This window comes from Phyllobates terribilis, unplaced genomic scaffold (genome assembly GCF_046119375.1).
Source record: "Phyllobates terribilis strain yellow unplaced genomic scaffold, ASM4611937v1 Scaffold_9__5_contigs__length_417890890, whole genome shotgun sequence".
Lineage (NCBI taxonomy): Eukaryota > Metazoa > Chordata > Amphibia > Anura > Dendrobatidae > Phyllobates > Phyllobates terribilis.
In genome coordinates, this window is record NW_027362769.1 from 283437606 (window position 1) to 283459053 (window position 21448).

The 21448-nt window shown below is 41.7% G+C and overlaps 1 protein-coding gene across 1 annotated transcript in view; it reads left to right on the top strand.

The window, feature by feature from the left end:
- ANKAR (ankyrin and armadillo repeat containing) overlaps positions 1-21448 on the top strand; it is a 541104-nt gene that overhangs the window by 503428 nt on the left and 16228 nt on the right. Inside the window, exons 20-21 of the mRNA XM_073647842.1 lie at positions 1992-2109; positions 9722-9831. Of these exons, the coding sequence (XP_073503943.1) occupies positions 1992-2109; positions 9722-9831 (228 nt within the window). The remainder of the gene's footprint in view (positions 1-1991; positions 2110-9721; positions 9832-21448) is intronic.

The following is a 21448-nucleotide window of genomic DNA, read 5'->3' on the forward strand; positions in this document are numbered from 1 at the left end:
TGAGCAAACTGCTCCAGTTGTCTCATGTTTGAAGGTTGCCTTTTTCAGATGGCATGTTTCAGCTCTTTCCCAAGATGCTTAATAGGATTTAGGTCAGGGCTCATAGAAGGCCACTTCAGAATAGTCCAATGTTTCCCTCTTAGCCATTCTTGGGTGTTTTTAGCTGTGTGTTTTGGGTCATTATTCTGTTGCAAGACCCATGACCTGCAACTGAGACCAAGCTTTCTGCACTGGGCAGCACATTTCTCTCTAGAATCCCTTAATAGTCTTGAGATTTCATTGTACCCTGCACAGATTCAAGACACCCTGTGCCAGATGCAGCAAAGCAGCCCGAGAACATAACAGAGCCTCCTCCATGTTTCACAGTAGGGACAGTGTTCTTTTCTCGATATGCTTCATTTTTCCGTCTGTGAACATAGAGCTGATGTGCCTTGCCAAAAACTTCCATCTTTGTCTCATCTGTCCAAAGGACATTCTCCCAAAAGCTTTGTGGCTTGTCAACATGTAGTTTGGCAAATTCCAGTCTGGCTTTTTTATGATTTTTTTTTTCAACATGGTGTTCTCCTTGGTCGTGTCCCATGAAGTCCACTTTGGATTAAACAACAATGTTCCTTGAGCTTGAAGTTCACCTTTAATCTCTTTAGAAGTTTTCCTGGGCTCTTTTGTTACCATTCATATTATCCGTCTCTTTGATTTGTCATCAATTTTCCTCCTGCGGCCACGTCCAGGAAGGTTGGCTACAGTCCCATGGATCTTAAATTTCTAAATAATATGTGCAACTGTAGTCACAGGAACATTAAGCTGCTTGGAGATGGTCTTATAACCTTTACCTTTAACATGCTTGTCTATAATTTTCTTTCTAATCTGCTGAGACAACTCTTTCCTTTGCTTCCTCTGGTCCATGTTGAGTGTGATACACACCATGTCACCAAACAGCACAGTGACTATCTGTAGCCCTATATACAGGCCCACTGACTGATTACAAGATTGTAGACACCTGTGATGCTAATTAGTGGACACAACTTGATTTAACATGTCCCTTTTGTCACATTATTTTCAGGGGTACCATCATTTCTGTCCAGGCCTATTTCATGAGTTTAATTTTTTTTTAAATTCTGTGGAAGCAGGGTTGAAAAGCAATATCTGACTTTCATTTGTTCATTTTCATAGATTTTTAATTTATTATTACTTTTGTCAGATTCAAGTTATTTCTGTGACCATTGTGGGTTATTCTTTCAATAAACGAGGGGTACCAACAATTTTGACCATGTGTGTATATAAGAGTCAGAACTAGGAGTAGAAGTCTCAGTCTTAGTATTCCTCAGGCCAGTCAGAAATTTAGTCCTGGTAACCAGTTATGACCACGAGTAGTACCTTAAGTACCAGGCTCTGTTCACATGCCCAGTAGTTATTTCTTCTTTTGGATCCATTTTGAGATAATAAAAATAAAACATTCCAGTACAGGACTCATTCATTTGACTGGGAACGGAATTGTCATAAAATGTTACTATGTGTCTCCATCCCATCTGATATCTGTTTTTTAGGATGGACCAAAAAGCGTTGCCTGCACTTTTTTTTTTCATGCCCAAAAATTGTATAGCAGACTGATCCGTTTTATTAAACACTGAAGTCTATGGGAATCAGATCATAACTGATGGTCATCAATTATGTTATCCTTTATCAGATCCGCTAGAGTGGTATGGACAAGGCTGATCGCACTGTTCGTGACAGTGGGTTACTACGGGACGTAGTACTCCCAGGTATTAATAAAGCCATGGTAATAATGTTTGGATTAGACGTAGGTTATATTTATCAAATATAATTACCGGTACTGTTTCAAGCAAAAAAAAAAAACCAAAGTATAAACTAATAAATCAGAGCATGAACTAATTTATTTATGGAAAAATGTTCCTCAGATTACTATTATCAGATGTCATTATCCTCAGATATAATGTGATGAAATCTAAATGTTGTATTATATATTTCTACAGATTGTTGTTTTAGCCAGAATTATAGTGGACATGGATCAAGTTTCTCTTTCATCCAGAGGTGTGACAATACTATCAGATCTTTTGCACTCAAATAATTCAACAACTGTTGTGTTGGCAGGTATTTAAACATACTAATTATTGATTTTTACAATATTTATAGTTGATAGTTTTCACTTTATAGAAAAAAAATCCTGTATTGTGCTAATCAACTGTTTTACAATCCATTCTTTAAGCAGTATTTTAGGCTGAGCATAAAAGTCTGTAGTTACTCTGCAGACTGCCGAATCGTGCCACACACTGTCATGATTCCTCTGTTTTTCTGATGTGATCATCAGTCACGTGAATGTAAGGATGCAATTTGCATAATTGTAAAAAATGATAATATAAACAAGGTCAAAAGATCAACAAAGTAATAATGTCCAAGCATAATAAATAAGTGATTAGTTGTAGTATCAGGAATGTCCTTATCAATGTAGTTTACTAAAGTGGAACAAATTTATAAAAAGGGCTATGAAAAAGAGGAATACTGTAGGGAACAAAAAGGAGACCATCCAGTGTAAGAAGAGGAGCAGGAGGGTTGTGATGTTTTAGGGTGGGTGCGATGTGCAATGCATGTTTTTTTGGTAGCAAGTCCAGGGGTTTCTTTGTACAAGGTGTCCATATTTTAAGAAACCGTGGATGTGTGCGATTTCCAGCTAGAGAGCTCTTCAGGACGATATATCGAGTATATTTTAGTTATCCAATCTGAATGAGTAGGGGGTGTTGATTGTTTCCAATGCAAAAGGATTAGGTGTTTTGCAGCTCCTAACAAAAGTGCTAACAAGTCATGTTCTCTAGGTTTAAAGTATTTGGAAGGGTGAGATAGCAAAACTTCTGAGGGAGTTAAAGAATGTTTGATTAGGTCTAGATCTCGTAATGTCGACTATCTCCATCCAAAATGGTTTTACTTTAGAACAGAACCAGAATATTTGAGAACGCGAACCTTTGTGGGTGCCACATCTCCAGCATCAGTTAGATTCCATTAAACCTAAGTGATGTAAGAATTCAGGAATTCTATACCATCAGGATAGTATTTTATAGGAATTTTCTTGTAGAAATGAGCATCTGGACAAGTCATAGGAGTTGGATACAATAGATTTAACTTCATAATCTGATAAGCTGATGCTTCATTCTTTTTCCCACAAGATCAGAAAAGGATACATTGAGTAGATTAAATAGTTACATATTTTCGAGACTCCTCTGGGGATAGGGAAGAAAAGTCTTAACAGTAGGTCAAGCCAGGACCATTCTCCAATTGTTGGGAATTTTGTCTTAAAAAGAGTAAGAATATGAGAGACATGGGTTAGTTGCCAAAAATCAACAAAGACGACTTGAATCCTCTTCTGGCCAGAAATCCACCATAGGGATTTTGTTGGATAAAAGTTGGGAAATGCTATTGTTCGGCAAATAGGCCCATCAATTATATATGTCTAAATAGTTACAATCTAATAGATATGGGATGGTGGATATAGGAGCTTAACTGAGGGAGCATTTTATAGAAGTTAAGGCTTTTTCTATTCACTTTAATGGAGAGATCACCGGACCTGGGCTGTTGTCATGGGTGTGTCAGAAGTGGCAGACAGTCGCCCTGCAGTCGGTTGCAGGAGATTTCTTCATTTGGCATTACAGACACCTTCTTAGAAGCTGTCTCACTAGGAACCAGCGGCTACCTTCCTTTGGCTAATTAACACCCTGGTCTGGGTGTATGAATACTTGCTATTTGCTGAGGGAGGTGCTGGCGATATTCACATGACCCCTTGTGAAGGCTCAGAGCAAGTGCTTTACTTCTTCCTCTCTGGAGCTATGAGGACGGGTGTTCATCACTCTGAAGTCAACTAAAAGCTAAGCTATCTTCCCTTGTTTGTTACCCCTTTGTTTTCCTTAGTTGTCAGTGGGGATCGCCTAGCTTTCATCCCCTTCCTTCTCTAGTTAGGACCAAATGCCAGGTAAAGACAGGGCTAGGTTCGCTTGCGGCGATTGATGAAGAACAAATATAGGGACGTTAGTGGAGACATGGTGATATTAGATCAGCCTAGGAGGTCTCCACTCCCCCCTTTCCCTAGAGTCTGGGGTCCATTTCTCCCTTCCCTTTATGTTGCACTAAGTCTTTCCCATACCTTACGTGACAGCTGTGCGTGCGGAAATGAAGAATTCTCAATGGTATGAAATAACATTTTTAATAACCAACCCATTTCACTACTGGACTTTGTAAAGAAGAAGGAGTTAGGGAGATCAATGGGCAGCATATTTAATGTATATAGTATTTTAGGGAGTATGTAGGATTTTATTACATTTTTCATATCTTTCTTGTATGAAAGCTATCGATATGTTTTCTACTTAGAAGATTCAATATTTGGTTACAAGGGAATTGATGCCCTTTATGTTAAACGATGCTACCATGATTGTTTCAGGAGTAGTGATGGGCGAACCATTGACTGTTCGGGTTCGGCTAATTGAGCCGAACACCGAACAGTTTTTTTTTAAAAGTTCGGGTACCAGAACAGTACTCGAACCCGGACCACATTCATGTGAATGGGGGACCTGAATTTACCTAGTTTCCCGTGCTGTCAGATGTGTGACTGCGCAAGAAACACAGGCTCTGATCAGCAGTAATAGCAGGGCAGTGGGCTCCCCCGTAATTTTATTAACTAGCAGAGGGAAAGCGGACGCCTGGGAAGGGGGTAATACCCATGGAGCTTCCCTGGCTACTAATATCAACCCCCAGCTGTATACTTAGCCTTTACTGGCTATTAAAATGGGGACCCACAAAAACAAATGACGTGGGGTCCCCCTATTTTAACAGCTAGCAAAGGCTATCCAGACAGCTGGGGGCTGATATTAATAGCCTAGGAAGGGGCCATGAATATTGGCCCCCTCCGAGGCTAGAAACGGGAGCCCTCAGCCGCCCTAGAAATGGCGCATCCATAGGATGTGCCAATTCTGGCACTTAGCCTTGGTCTGCCCACTGCCCTGTAGTGGTGGCAGTGGGGTTATAGAGTTGGGGTTGATGTCAGCTTATAATGCCAGCTGACATCAAGGCCAGATTAGTAATGGAGAGGGGTCTATAAGACGCCCCTATTATTAACCCGATAGTGTAAGTAAAATGTAAAATAAAAACACCTACACCCAGAATACACTGACTCTGTGTATTGCCGGCAAATGAGGTCAGCGCATGCGCAGTGAGTATTTTCCCACGCTTGCCAATGAGTTGAACTCAGTGTATTGCCGGCTGCTGAACAGAGCGGTCACATTTTACAATGTGGCCGCTCTGTTCATGGGATCTTCGCGGGACTATCGCTACTGGACTGCGGCGGACATGTGAAGATGAGGTTGCTTTATTATTTTACTTTTATTGCAGGTGATCATGGGCTTCAGGGATTAGGTGTAAGGTGAGTATATGGTGTTTTTTTATTTTTTTGCAGGGGCGGTGAACATCGGGGACAATGTGTAGATGAGTATAATTTTTTTTTTACTTTCAGCAGAGCACAGGCGCCGGCGGATCGGAGACTACTGCTGCCATCCAGCGGTGCCTGCCCTCGCTGTTTCTTATGGCAGGAGGCGCTGGCTGATGGTGGTAGTAGTACCATCAGCCGGCGCCTATGACCCGCAGTAAGCTTTTTACCGTGGGTCACTGTCAAAGCTGTGGAATCATGCTGACACCTGTCAGCATGATGCCACAGCGCTCTGACCGCGGTAATGCTATTACTGCCGATCAAAACCTGTGTTTTCTGCGCTGTCACACAAGTGACAGTGCGGGAAACACCCGAGCCCAAACAGTAACACGGACTTTCCTGAGGAAGTCCTTGTTCGGGGTCCGTGCCCTACTGTTCGGGTTTGCCCATCACAAATCAGGAGTAGTTGTGTCAGCCATTTATGAAGTTGGAGAGGTGTGGTTCCTATGGACATTTCCAGCATCTCAGGCATAAAAGAAACAAAAACAATATACAAATATAAACAGAAGAGATGTTATCTGCAGCAGACGTGGGGGGAGTGGAGGTCTTGGTGTAACATCTCAGTGTATAGCAGACAAGACAGTCCAGATGGTGACTCATTCTTTAATACAAAGAAAGAATCAACAATATATAAAAGAGTAGAGAAACATCAGTTAAAATGACTGGGCAAATTTCGTTTGAGGCAAAATGTCATAAGGAAATAGGGAATTCCAGCAACTTATGGGAAGAAATAGGAAAGGAGGAACAAAAGGGCAATGTGCCATAGCCATCTGTTCTAAGGACTCAAGGAACCTGGATGTATTGAGGTCTGTTTCCTGGCCTTAGGAGAGGTTGATTTCTTGTGTACTGATCTGGTTAACTGCAGTTGTGGAAGATGAAGCTTTCAAGTGGCATCCAAGAAGGAACTTCCACTGGGGTAATTTGTAGAATATCCCCATATCTTCTGGAGTGTGAATGGAAATTTGTTTCCTGTGTTTTAAAACGGCAAGACCGAATGGGAATAGCCATCTGCAGATTAATTTGGTTGCTCGTAAGACTTCAAGCAGAGGTTTAATCTGTCTTCTCTTTGCTAAGATAGATGAGGCAATGTCTTGGAAGATTTGTATTGTTATGCTGTTGTAGGTTAGAGATGGTATTTATCTTGCTTTGGTAAGGATAGCTGAGGTATCTACAAAACTCAGAAGACCATATATTAGATCTCGCGGAGGGTCCAAGGGTCTTAGTTATAAGGCTCGGGGGACTCTTTCGATCTCTATGTGGCACCCCAGGGGTCTGGTTTTCCACAGTAATGTAATGTTATGTCTGAGAGCAGGTGGGAGGTCCTTTGGTCAGGGATCCTGTGCATGCCACACCTCCTGCCCAGTCTTGGGAGGGGAAGAACTTCCCCTGTATAAACCCTGGGCTGAGGCAGGGTTAGTCAGTCAAGGAGAGTAGAGACAGAGAAGCAGCATAGGAAGAAACAGCAGAAGCTCAGTGGGAGCAATATTACTACGAGTCAGGGGCTGGCAGCTGCAGAGCTCGCCCTGACTGAGAAGCTTTCTTACCGGACCCGGCGTCCGAGGCTGTGGGGACTAACTCTTACCCAGCAGCAGAAGCCGACCGGCAGGGGATTTCAGGTCCTCAGGCCCAGAAACCCGAAGGCACGGTCACACGCGTGGGACCAGCACCGCCATCGTGGAGCGGAAGCCATTAGAAGGCCCCGAGTCACCGGCCATACGGGTGAGCACCACACGGTACACTCAGGGACGTGGGCTACTTATATCCGCTTCTAGCAAGGTAGCCAGAAGAGTACAGTCAGTTTGGGAGGCCTACAACTCCGCCTGGCCAGGGGAGATCCCATCTGCTCAAGGACTGACCAGGCCCCGTTCACTAGCAAGTACTCCGGGAGGGTCTATCGTTGTTACCAGTAAAGACCCTGAATTACACCGCACCGTCTCTGAGTGGTTCCTGCTACCCCCATCATCCACATCTGCTGCCCTGAGGCCATACCCCTCCCGTTGGGGGTTATACCATCTACGCTGCACCATCCATCCACCGGCCTCAGCGGACTGTCCTGCAGCGGCAGCTCCATAGCTGCATTCAACGGGTGGCGTAGTCGTCCTGCATCTACCGCTGTTACATCGCCGCTCAGTTTGACTCCCTGGGCACGGACCGGGTCACCGCCACGAGACTACAACCCTCAAGAGATCCGGCTCCGGGTAAGCTCCCGCGTGCGCAACGCAGCGCGACACAGGCCCAGGGGCGCGTCATCTATATTTTCAGCTCTGCCAGAGCTGATTATAGAAGAAAATATCTCTTTGGTGACTTACTCCAGAGACACTTGGGGAAAAGATTCCAGGACTCCTTTAATTCTAAAGTTCTTGAATCTACTTCTGTTCTCCTGGTCTTCCAGTGCAAGAATAAGAGTTGAGCTAATGTTGGTGGTAGGTCACTTGTTCCTTCTGGGTGTTTGAGAATTTTAGGAGATCCATCTCTGAAGTTTCTAGGGAGTCTACCCGATGTCCTAATTGTTTTATGTCAAATCTGAGACCTGATAATTTATTGAAAGGTTTCATTGCTTGTGCTAAAGTCTTTTTAAGGAGTGACGTGGAGATGGGTGCTGAGTCTGCAGATTGAGATTCGCTCTCAGTTTTCATTGTTAGATGCTGAGACCTCATTTGGAGCAGAGTCGAATGGGAAGTTGCCTATTTGAAAGTTGCTTATGGTGTAGATAGTTTTTTTTCTTCAAGAATTTGTCTCTGTCACCTTATTTGTGAGATGTTGAAGTGTTGGCAGTTTTTTTTTGCGCGTTCTTTGCTGGGTTTGACCATGTTTAGATGTGAGCACGCAGATAGCTGTTCATACATGGATATTTGTACAAACATATGAGGTGGAGATTGTGTAGATGTTGTGATTCAGAATGTCCAGTAGATGGCAGGAGATATATACAAAATGTTGTATTATGCAATAGTCTACAGTAGAGATTCAGCAGTTGAAAAATTTGGGCCAAAGACCCTGATTTATTCAAAGATCTTGTATCTTAGAATGTTCTACTGCAGTGTTGCAATAGATGAAAAATTAGGCTGAAGACCCCAATCACAGAAATGCAGATTTCTTTTGAAAAGTGATCAGCAGATGATATACAGCCCCCTATAACAGGGGGCCTGAAAAGTTAGAGTAGCCCTCTTTTATGAGGACGGTCATAAAGGTTATGAGTGATTGTCTCTTGGTGTAGCGCGGAATTTCACTGCTGGGCACGTATATGTGGAGAAGGGGTGATGTTGATTGTTCCGCACTGATGCCTCTTAAGATGGAAGAATTGGTGCCAAGAGCAGGCAAGATGGCATTTCCTGCCCAGGACACCAGGAGAGAAGCAAAAGCCACCCAATGTCTTCAACCCCAGGTGAGCTGGTCACTCGCCCCCATATAATGAGGAGAGATCTCTTTCAGCCAGTGTGGGGATCCTGTTGTTATTCCTTCAGGTCCCCTCCATCACCTCAGACTTGCCTCGGGTACGTCTGTGAGAGACGTCCCTGCTTCTCACTGCGTCAGACTGTAGCACCAGGTAGAGACCTCCACAAAAGGTCTCTTCTGAGTCTTTTGAGCACAGCCCATGAGAGGGCAGGTTTTTCTTCCTCCTCTCCCAATCTAGTCCGTGTGGCAGAAGAGACACCTTGCAGTCACAGTCCCTAGAGAGGGTCCAGGTCCAAAGTGTTTTCCACTGACCTTCCTGGTGAGTTTCTTCTTCTAGCCTGATCTCCCAGCAGGTTTGGGTAAGCAGGGGATCCTGTGGGTGAGATTTTATCTTCACTTTCTAAGAAAAAGGTACTTTATAAAGGATCTAGGAGCAGGAGCTGTGCACATACACATGTTTTTCCCTCAGTGTCTTGACCACGCCCCAAATGCTTATACTTTTCTGCTAAGAATTTTTTGAAGTTACTCAGATATATAATCATGGGCCAGTCTATATACGGTTTTAGTAACGTGACAATTAAAAAATAGATACACTGGGAAATAGTCTTTTCAATGGTTCTTAAAGGGTTTGTGCATCTTTAAGTTATTCCTATACATTGGGTAGGTGACAATTTACTCATCTGTTACATTCTCCAGCAGTCCATAAAGAATGAAGGAAGTGTAGGTGTGCATGGTATTGGTAAATAACTGCCCATTAAATTGTAAATAACTTGCAAATTTGACTCAAAACCTTTAAGTATTTCTATTGATTATATTAATGTTAATACAGACATTTCTGATTGGCAGGGGAATTGCTTTCTTGTTTAGCTCACACCAGAGCTGGAATTCCAGAAGCAATAACTACATTAGGAACAGTGGAATGCCTTTGTAACCATTTAAATTCTGAAATTGAAGAGGTAAGAAATTTTATTTGGTTAACATGGGAAACACTTTTTAGTAATAAAATCTAAGTAAAACTAAATATATTTAACTATAATTCTAATAATTACATTAAATAAAGTGGTGTGAAAGTAAAATATAAAAGATACAAATAAAACTTGTCCTAGTTATCCATGTAGTGGTGTGTAAGAATATTAAAATGCTTACGGATCACCTTCTTCCAAGGTTTAGAGCGTTGCTTCAATCTTTTCTGGCCCCCGTGGTCTGAAATCAGCCTAGCCAGCTCACACACAGATTTATTTGTGGACTGGAAATCACTTTCTTAATGCAAGTCTATGAAGCCTAGTTCTGAGTCTCATAGACTTGCACTGGGAAAACAGCTATCGCTCCTCAAAGTAGATTCTGTATATGCCTGCAAAACTGCAGAGCAATCCCTTGGGACCCAAGCTGCACTGGAAACCAGAAAAGACCACAATCAGTATTAGTGCTGTGCCGCCTTTCGACCATGACAAGGGTTGCATCAGTATGTTCAGATACGGATGTGACAGTACCCCTTCCCATTTCGCATAGACCCGTAGGACCAGGTTTTTCAGGGAAAGACTAATGCAAACACCTTAGTCAGACGGTTTCATCAATGTTACCAGCCAGAGCCCAAGATCTTTCCTCTAGCCCATAACCTTTCCAATGCATCAAGTATTGTAGGGACTCTCTCATAATCTGTTAATTTAGAATATTTTAAACTTCATATTCCAGATTGCCTTATCAAAGCAGGAGGAGGAGAATTTCTAACAGGATGAACTGACCAGTAATGATTTGTGGAACACATTGGGTATCTAAAAGGAAGTGTGATGCTTTAAGCGGATGGCCATAGGATTGATAACCTCAGTTTTTTGTATGAACCAATACATTTTGGCCCTAGTTTAGAGAAGAGTTACCTCAAGTTTAAAGCACAACTCCAGCGTTTTTCTTTTATTGCAATGCTGTAGTGGTGCTACAAACGTAAGGTCCCTGCACCTAATGTTACACTCAGCACCCTCTGTCTTCAGCTCTTATTGGCGCTACTCCTGTCTCGCGGTGCCATCTTGTGATCACAACTTATGGCTGACTGGATGTTAGAGGTAACGGTGAAAAGCTCTCAATGCACGTCTATGAGAGCCTCATTCTGGCTCTCTATGACTTACATTGAAAAGTGACTTCCAGCTTACTCCAGCAAACAATGGAGAGATTAGAATTAATTTTGTTGGAAAATAATTCTGACATGGTGGGGATATCTGAGACATGGCTGGACGAGAGCCATGACTGGGCAGTTAATTTACAGGGCTATAGTCTGTTCAGAAATGACCGTACAAACAAGCGAGGGGGGGGGGGTGTTTATATGTAAAATCATCCTTAAAACCCATCTTGCGGGAGGATATATGTGAATCTAATGGAAATGTAGAGTCCCTGTGGGTGGAGATAAGGGGAGGGGGAAAAAATAATAAATTACTGATAGGGGTTTGTTATAAGTCTCCAAAAATAATGGAAGCAGCGGAGAATATCCTCGTAAAGCAAATAGATGAAGCAGCGACTCAAGAAGAAGTCATTATTATGGGGGACTTCAACTACCCTGAAACACATTGGGGGACAGAAACCTGTAGTTCAAGCAAAGGTAATAGGTTTTTGACAACTATGAGAGACAATTACCTTTCACAACTGGTTCAGGACCCAACAAGAAGGGGGGCACTGCTAGACCTAATATTAACCAATAGGCCAGACCGCAATATCACTTGGGTAATAGTGATCACAAAATAATACGTTTTCATGTAACCTTTAATAAGATGTGTAGTAGAGGGGTTACAAGGACACTAAACTTCAGGAAGGCAAATTTCCAATGATTGCGAGATGATCTTAGTGCAATAAACTGGGACGATATCCTGAGACATAAAACTACACAAAGCAAATGGGAGACATTTATTAGCATCCTGAATAGGAGCTGTGCACAATATATACCCTATGGGAATAAACATGCTAGAAATAGGAGGAAACCACTATGGCTAAATAGAGCTGTAAGGGGCGCAATAAGTGACAAAAAGCATTTAGAGAACTAAAGCAAGTAGGTAGTGATGAGGCATTAAATAAATATAGAAAATTAAATAAATTCTGTAAAAACCAAATCAAGGCAGCAAAGATTGAGGCAGAGAGAATCATTGCCAGAGAAAGTAAAAATAACCCCAAAATATTCTTTAACTACATAAATAGTAAAAAACTAAAAAATGATAGTGTTGGCCCCCTTAAAAATAGTCTGGGTGAAATGGCGGATGAGGATGAGGAAAAAGCCAATATGCTAAATGAGTTTTTTTCAACCGTATTTACACAAGAAAATCACATGACAGAAAACATGATTAGTGATAACAAAAATTCTCCATTAAATGTCACTTGCTTAACCCAGCAGGAAGTACGGCGGCGTCTAAAAATCACTAAAGTTGACAAATCCCCGGGATGGGATACACCCGCGAGTACTGCAGGAATTAAGTAACGTCATAGACAGACCATTATTTTTAATCTTTAAAGATTCCATAATAACAGGGTCTGTACCACTGGACTGGCGTATAGCAAATGTGGTGCCAATATTCAAAAAGGGGACAAAAACCGAACTTGGAAATTATAGGCCAGTAAGCTTAACCTCTACTGTGGGTAAAATCCTGGAGGGTTTCCTAAGAGATGCTATACTACAGTATCTGAAGAAGAATAACCTCATGACCCAATATCAACATGGGTTTACGAGGGACCGTTCCTGTCAAACTAATCTGATCAGTTTTTATGAGGAGGCAAGTTCCGGACTGGACCAAGGAAATGCAGTGGATGTTGTGTATATGGACTTTTCAAAAGCTTTTGATACGGTTCCACATAAAAGGTTGATACATAAAATGAGAACAATGGGGATAGGGGAAAATATATGTATGTGGGTTAAGAATTGGGTCAGTGATAGGAAACAAAGGGTGGTTATTAATGGAAAACACTTAGACTGGGTCTCAGTTAACAGTGGGGTACCACAGGGGTCAGTATTGGGCCCCCTTCTTTTTAACATATTTATTAATGACCTTGTAGGGGGCATACAGAGTAATATTTCAATATTAGCAGATGACACTAAACTCGGCAGGGTAATCAATACAGAGGAGGACAATTTTATGTTACAGGAGGATCTATGTAAACTAGAAGCTTGGGCTGATAAATGGCAAATGAGCTTTAATGGGGATAAATGTAAGGTAATGCACTTGGGCAGAGGAAATAAAATGTATAATTATATGCTTAATTGTAAAACAGTGGGCAAAACTGTAACTGAAAAAGACCTGGGTGTATTGGTGGACGACAAGCTCATGTTTAGTGGCTAGTGTCAGGCAGCTGCTGCAAAGGCAAATAAAATAATGGGATGCATTAAAAGAGGCATAGATGCTCATGAGGAGAACATAATTTTACCTCTATACATGTCACTAGTGCGACCACACTTAGAATACTGAGTACAGTTCTGGTCTCCGGTGTATAAGAAAGACATAGCTGAACTAGAGAGGGTGCAGAGAAGAGCGACCAAGGTTATTAGAGGACTGGGGGGTCTGCAATACCAAGACAGGTTATTACACTTGGGGTTATTTACTGTGGAAAAACGAAGGCTTAGGGTTGATCTTATTACTATGTACAAGTATATGAGGGGACAGTACAAAGACCTGTCTACTGATCTTTTTACTCTGAGGCCAGAGACGGGGACAAGGGGGCATCTTCTATGTCTGGAGGAAAGAAGGTTTAATCATAATCACAGACGGGGATTCTTTACTGTAAGAGCAGTGAGACTATGGAACTCTCTGCCGCATGATGTTGTAATGAGTGATTCACTATTAAAATTTAAGAAGGGCATGGATGCCTTTCTTGAAAAGTATAATATTACAGGTTATATATACTAGATTCCTTGATAGGGAGTTGATCCAGGGAACTAGTCTGATTGTCGTATGGAGTCGGGAAGGAATTTTTTTCCCCAATGTGGAGCTTAGTGTTTGCCACATGTTTTTTTTTGCCTTCCTCTGGATCAACATGTTAGGCTATGGGTTGAACTAGATGGACTTAGTCTTCCTTCAACCTTAAAAACTATGTTACTATGTTAGATCCAGCAGGTCACAAACTGCTGGAGACCAACTGGAGCGGCGCGGATAAAAGATGAAGACGACGACTGGTTAGTATAAGACTAGGGGCAGGGAACTTACATTAGTAAAACCACTCCAGTGCTGCAATAAAAAAAATGCTGGAGTGGTGCGTTAATATTTTTTGTGGATAATCACACCTTGTTCCCCCACCCCAAAACTTGGTCCATCAGTACTTTTATTAGCCAAAGATGACTGTCTGCCCTGTGGCCTACTCAGGTTTTCTCGGATCTCAGACCAGATAATCTTTAATTTTTATAAGGATTTACTGGCCTCAGAGGTGTGAAATTCAGAAGCCGAAAAAGGAATCAAAGCGAGAGTGATACCCAAGATTGCAGAAAAACTAAGAGATCTTAAAGGGAACCTGTTAACAGTTTTTGAATCAGTCAACAAATGCCACAACCTTTATCTGCTGCGGTTATGCATTACACAAACATTTACATTGTCTCCTGACTCCCCGTGTATACCCCAAAAATACCGTTTGAGTTGTAATTAACCCCTCACTGACATTGTCAGTAATAGTACATCCCTGTGCCCTGGGCCTAATGGACCAGGTATGTACTATTACGCACAATGTGAATGCGCCCGCACAGAAGCTGTGCGGGGCGATCGCCGCCGGGTGTCTGATTCTCACAGCTGACACCCGGTACTATGTGCCAGGAGCTGTTCCGTGCCGCTCCCAGCATTTTAATCCCTGAAATCCTGCGATCGAAGTCGATCTCAGTATTTCCGGGGCAGGCAGCGGTAAGAGTGCACCTCTTACCTTGGATCGTGGACCCCGCGCTATGTACGAGGGTTCCCGATCATTGCCATGGTGACTCAATTTCGTCATGACGACATCCAGGTCACCAGGCATCAGCAAGTTAGATAGATCATGTTCAGTGCACGATCTATCTAACTTGTGTCTGCAGGGGCTGACAGCCTACATAGCATAAGGATGCTGCTGCATCCCTATACTATAGAAGTGATCAGCCTGCAAAAAATGAAAGTCCCATAGTGGGACAAAATGTAAAAGTAAAAGAACAGTGTAAGAAAGTGAAAAAAAAAATAGTTGTAAAAATATTTTTTTAAAAATGAAAAAATAATCAAAAAAAAAGAAAAATATACTGTACCCATAAATAAATATTATGAAAAAAAACAAAACAGTAAAAGTACACATATTTGGTATCGCCACGTCCGGAACGATCTGACCTATAAAACGGTCCCACTAGATAACCCCTTTAGTGAACATGGTAAAAAAACAAAACAACGCAAAATACGATGCTTTATCATCCTACCGCCAAACAAAAAATGGAATAAAATGGCATCAAAAAGACAAATATAAATAAAATTGGTACCGCTGAAAACGTCATCTTGTCCCGTAAGAAACAAGCCACCATACAGCTTCCATCAGCCGAAAAATAAAAAAGTTATAGCTCTCAGAATAAAGCGATACCAAAAAAATTATTTTTTCTATAAAAGTTTTTATTGTATAAAAGCGCCAAAACATAAAAAAGCTATAAATGTGGTATCACTGTAAACATACTGACCCGAAGAATAACACTACCTTATCAATTAATAATAATAATAATTCATGAATTGTTGTTTTTTGTTTATTCTGCCTCCCAAAAATCGGAATAGAAAGCGATTAAAAAATTTTATTTGATGGTATATACTAGAAGATCTCAAAAATAACTTAGGTCCACTTCGTTTAACTTAAAATGAAGAAGAGAATGGTGAGGAGAACAATCAATGGGTCAGGACTTCTGGCATAGATATAAATGCATTAATTATCCATGATGGCTTCAATGAGATATAAGACATACTGTCAACTAATTCATTTTGTTGTTTGTAATATCTGTTATACCAATTAAATATGTGAATAGAGTTGTTATAGACCCAGTCTGCGTATGGGCACTATTACCTCTCTATGTACCAGATTAGGTGTATGTTATGTATTTGTGTCTTAAAAAATCAAATAAAAATGTTGTAAAAAAAAAAAGTTATTTGCCTGAAAATGGTACCAATAAAATCGTCAACTTGTCCCGCAAAAAACAAGCCCTTACAATACATGACTCTGTTGGCTGAAATATGGAAAAATGATTGCAAAAACTAGTCTTTGCAAAAAAAAAAAGTGTCTTTTAGTGTGTGACAGCTGCCAAACATAAAAACCCAATATGAATCTGGTATCGCTGTAATCGCACCGACCCAAAGAATAAAGTCGTCTAATCACTTATACCGCACGAGGAAAGGCGTAAAAAATAAACTCTAGGGTTAGGGGTGTGCTAGGGTTAGGGGTGTGCTAGGGTTAGGGTTGTGCTAGGGTTAGGGTTGTGCTAGGGTTAGGGTTGTGCTAGGGTTAGGGCTGTGCTAGGATTAGGGCTGTGCTAGGGTTAGGGTTGTGCTAGGGTTAGGGTTGTGCTAGAGTTGGGGTTAGAATTGTGTTGGGGTTGGGATTTTTTCAAAAGTAAAGAAAAAAAAATGATGACGATATGGTGACTAGTGTTGAGCGCAAGTGCTCGCTACTTGAGTTTGCATCGAGTGCTCGAGTATGCACCGAGTATCGCAGGTGCTCGAGTGACATGCTCGAGTCTCATATGCTCGTGGCTGTTTTACAGCCAAAAAAACCTTGCGGGATTGCCTACCATGCACGAGCGATCCCCACATGTTTTTTTTGGATGTGAAACAACCATAAAACATGCGGGGCGGGGACTCAAGCACCCGCGATACATGGTGCATACCCAAGTACTCGATGCAAACTCAAGTAGCGAGCACTTGCGCTCAAGACTAATAACAACTTATTCAATATGATCATCTAATGTTATCAAATTCTGTCGGACCTCCTGGTTCAAAATTTTCATTATACCCGTTGATAAAATCCTTGAGGGGTCTAGTTTCCAAAATGGGGTCACTTGTAGGGAGTTTCCACTGTTTAGGCGCATCAGGGGCTCTCCAAATGCGACATGGTGTCAGTGCTCGATTCCAGACAATTTTGCGTTCAAAAAGTCACAAACTACTCCTTCCCTTCTGAACCCTGCCGTGCACCCAAACAATGTATTTTCCCCACATATGGGGTATCGGCATACTCAGGAGAAATTGGACAACCGTTTTTGCGGTCCATTTTGTGAAAATAAATTTGGGGGTCAAAAGATCATTTTTGTGGAAAAAGTTAGATTATTTTATTTTCACGGCTCTACGTTATAAACTTCTGTGAAGCACCTGGGGGTTCAGGGTGCTCACCACACATCTAGATAAGTTCCCTGAGGGCTAGTTTCCAAAATTGTGTCACTTGTTGGGGTTTCCACTGTATAGGCACATCAGGGCCTCCCCAAACGTGACGTGGCGTCCGCTAATTATTCAAGCAAATTTTACATGCAAAAAGTCAAATGGCGCTCCTTCCCTTCCGAACTCTGCCGTGCGCCCACCAAACAGTGGTTTTCTCCCACATATAGGGTATTGGCGTGCTCAGGAGAAATTGCACAACAAATTTTGGGGTCCATTTTTTCCTGTTACCCTTGCGAAAATAAAAAAAAATTGGGTCTAACGTAACATTTTTGTGAAAAAAAGTTAAATGTTCATTATTTTCTTCCACATTCCAAAAATTCCTGTGACGCACATGAAGGGTTAATAAAACTTTTTGAATGTGGTTTTGAGCACCTTGAGGGGTGCAGTTTTTAGAATGGTGTCACTTTTGGGTATTTTCTGTCATAAAGGCCCCTCAAAGTCACTTCAAATGTGATGTGGTCCCTAAAAAATGGTTTTGTAAATTTTGTTGGAAAATGAGAAATCGCTGGTCAACTTTTAACCCTTATTACTTCCTAACAAAAAAAAAATTGTGCTGATGTAAAATAGACATGTGGGAAATTGTATTTATTAACTATTTTGTGTGACATATCTCTCTGATTGCAAAATGTACAAAATTTTCACCAAATTTCCAATTTTTTTCCCAAATAAACGCAAGTCATATTGAATAAATTCTACCACTATCATGAAGTAGAATATGTCATGAAAAAACAGTCTCAGAATCAGTGGGATCCGTTGAAGCGTTCCAGAGTTATTACCTCATAAAGTGACAGTGGTCAGAATTGTAAAAATTGGCCTGGTCATTAACGTGCAAACCACCTTTGGGTGTAAAGGGGCTAAATGAGGATGGTCTGGTCTAATGGGCACCATTGCTGCGGCATCTGTGCCTCCTCTCTGCTCCCAATAGCCATCCTCCGGCTCTAACTGATGTGGATAACGCGTCCTGCCTCATCCACATAGCTCAACGAATTCTCTCACCTGCGCAGTAGGATTGATGGCCCACGCACTCAAACTTTGCTCTGCCCTACTGCGTGCAGAGCAAAGGACATCACTGCACATGCCTGTGTGGATTATGCAGGACTTGTCATCCACATCAATTAGAGCCGGGGGACTGCTATTGGGAGCAGAGTGGAAGCAATGATGTCCATCTGACCAGACCATTCTAATTTAAATACAGCACAGAATCAAATGGTATTTTTCAGGTATACAGGATGAGTCAGGAGATAATGTATACGTTTGTGGAATGCATAACAGCAGCAGATAAGGGTCATGGCATTTGTTGATAGACTCAAACATTTGTGACTGTTTCCCTTTAATAGATTCTTAATACTGATTGTTTATGGTGAATTCAGCTAGAGGCAGATATTCCACCCAATCAGACTGATAGTCAGAGACCTAACACCAAAGAAATTGCTCCCAGTTAGTGATGAGCGAGTATGTTCGGTTAACCCTTTTGACGAGTATGCTCGGGCGAGTACAGAGTATCTTCAGCGTACTCGGTAATATGTTTGAATCACTTCCGAGTGCATGATTTGTGACTGTTTGACAGCTTTAATACATGTGAGGAATGCTTAAGAAACAAGCAAAGGGTTAACCGATCTTACTCGCTCATCACTACTCCCAGTGTTTGGTTGGCACGTTCAGTTTGACCATTGCTCTCTTGGTGGTAAACACATGAGAACAATTCTACATTGATCTGGTTACATAAAGCCCTCCAGCATTTTTAAACAAACTTAGTCCCCTGGTCAAAAACTATATTTTCTGGAATACCATGTAAACGCACAGTGTGCTCAATGAATAATTTACTTAAGGTTTGAGTGTTTGGTATCCCAGATAGAGGGACAAAATAACACTGTTTACTGAACCTGTCAACCACCACCCAGATAACAGTATTTCCCTTGGAGAACGGCCAATAATGAAGTCCATGGAGAGAAGTGTCAAAGGGATTTTATGAGTAAAGACTGGAGAAGTACAGCAGGACAAGTCCATAGTGCTTTAGCTTGGGCACAGATTTCCCAAACAATTAAATATTCCTCACAATCTCAAACAATGGTTGGCCTGAAGAATTCATAAATAAAATTGGGGGTAGGAGAATGGGGCAAAATTTTGGGGTGGGAGTATTGTCTGGAGCGAACACTTAAGATACGGAACTCAATAAGATCTAGGAAAACGAAGGACACAACAATACCCTCAGCTAAAATAGGGTGGTTCAGAGTCCTTGGATTGAGATGCTTACATAAGCTTTGGGAAGGAGCATCGGCTTTAACATGGTTAGTTCCAGCTCTAAACGTTACAAAAAAATCAAACCTAGAAAAGAACAAAGCCAATCTAGCTTGTCTAGAATTCAGTCTTTTTGCAGATTCAAATAAGTAAGGTTTTTGTGGTGAGTGATAACCGTGATTTTATGTTTAGCTCCTTCGAGGAAGTTGTGCCATTCCTCGAAGGTCTAATTGATTTCCAACAAATCACGATTAGCGATGTCATAGTTCTTCTCAGTGGCTGAAAATTTTCGTGAATAGAAGGAGTATAGACTAAGTTAAGTGAGTATCTTTCAATAGCATCGCTCCAACACCAACCTCAGAGGCATCAACTTCAACTATAAAGCGATTTTCTAGATCAGGCTGAACCAATAGAGAGTCAGATGAAAAACTTTAACTTATTGAAGGCATGGATGGCCCCAGGCTTCAAGTTAGTTACATCTGCCCCCTTCTTGGTCAAGTCAATCAATGGTCCTGTAGAAGATTAATAACTGTGGAGTAAAAAAACAGATTGCATACGAACAGCACATGGATGACAAGTGAGAAAAAAATTGTCCCATTCTCTTGGATGAGAATGGGACTGATTTTTTTCTACGCAAGTGTGAGCGAACCCTAATATTTGTTCTGTGGACAGATTCTCCCACCTGCGCTGTGGATCTTTCATTTCCTCCAGAGCCTCTTGGCTGTTTTTCTAATTAGTGCTTTCCTTGCTTGGGATGTCAGTTTAGGTGGACGGCCATGTCTTGGTAGGTTTGCAGTTGTGCCATACTCCTTCTATTTTTTGATGATGGATTGAACAGTGCTCTATGAGATGTTCAGAGCTAAGGGCTATTGTTTTATAACCTAATCCTGCTTCACTTCACAACTTTATCCTGTCTGGTGTGTTCCTTGGTTTTCAAGATGCAGTTTGATCACTAATGTTCTCAAACAAACCCCTGAGGCCTTCACAGAAAAGCTGTCGTTATACTGAGAATAAAATTACAGACAGGTGGACTCAATTTACTAATTGTGACTTCTGGAGGCAATTGGTCACTCAGGAAAAATTTAGGGGTATCAGACGTCAGGGAGCTCAAAATAAATGCACGTCATAGTTTTCAGATTTATATTTTTAAAATATTTAGAAAATGATCCATCATTCCCTTTACACTTAGCAAATACTTCCTACCTAGTGTTGGTATATCATATAAAATCCCAATAACATACATTTACTGTATTTTTCGGGCTATAAGACACACCGGAGATGCATAAGATGCACCTAGGTTTTAAAGGAGGAAAATAGCAGCGTCTTTCGGCCTCGAACAGACAGTCTCGTCATTCCCCTTCCTCCCAACCCCCACGGAGGAAAAGAAAGGAGCAGAGCACAGGCAGCGGCTGGGACGAATGAAAGACAGGGAGAAGGGTTTATGAATGAGATGTCACTAAGGGGGGAGAATGCCGGGCGGCCGGGGAGAGTCAGCCTGGGACTGAGCTCGTAACACCCCCTCTCGCTGTTGCTTTTATGTCCAACAGCTTGTATATAAAAACATAGTAGGTATATAAAAACATGCGTGTATTCGAATGCAACGTTGTGTCAAAATTTCAAAGCAATCGGTGAAGAACTTTCAGAGATTTAAAGGGAATCTATCACTCCCTGGGCGATATCAGACCTCTACTATGGGCATACAGGGTATAGAAAAGTTAATCTATACATACCTGTATGGCCCCATAGTAGAGGTCTGATTGCAGAGAAAAGTGTTTTTATAAACTCCGTTTAACACAGGCTTAGCATCCCCCGGAAGCCAAGAAATCCCCGCCCATCTGTTTATTATTCCCCTAAATCTCCGTCTATATGATTAATTACCATATTCCCCTGCACGTCACAGGGCCCTGTGACGTGCACTATGCTCCCTGATTTTCTGGGCATGCGCAAAGCACCACTCACATAG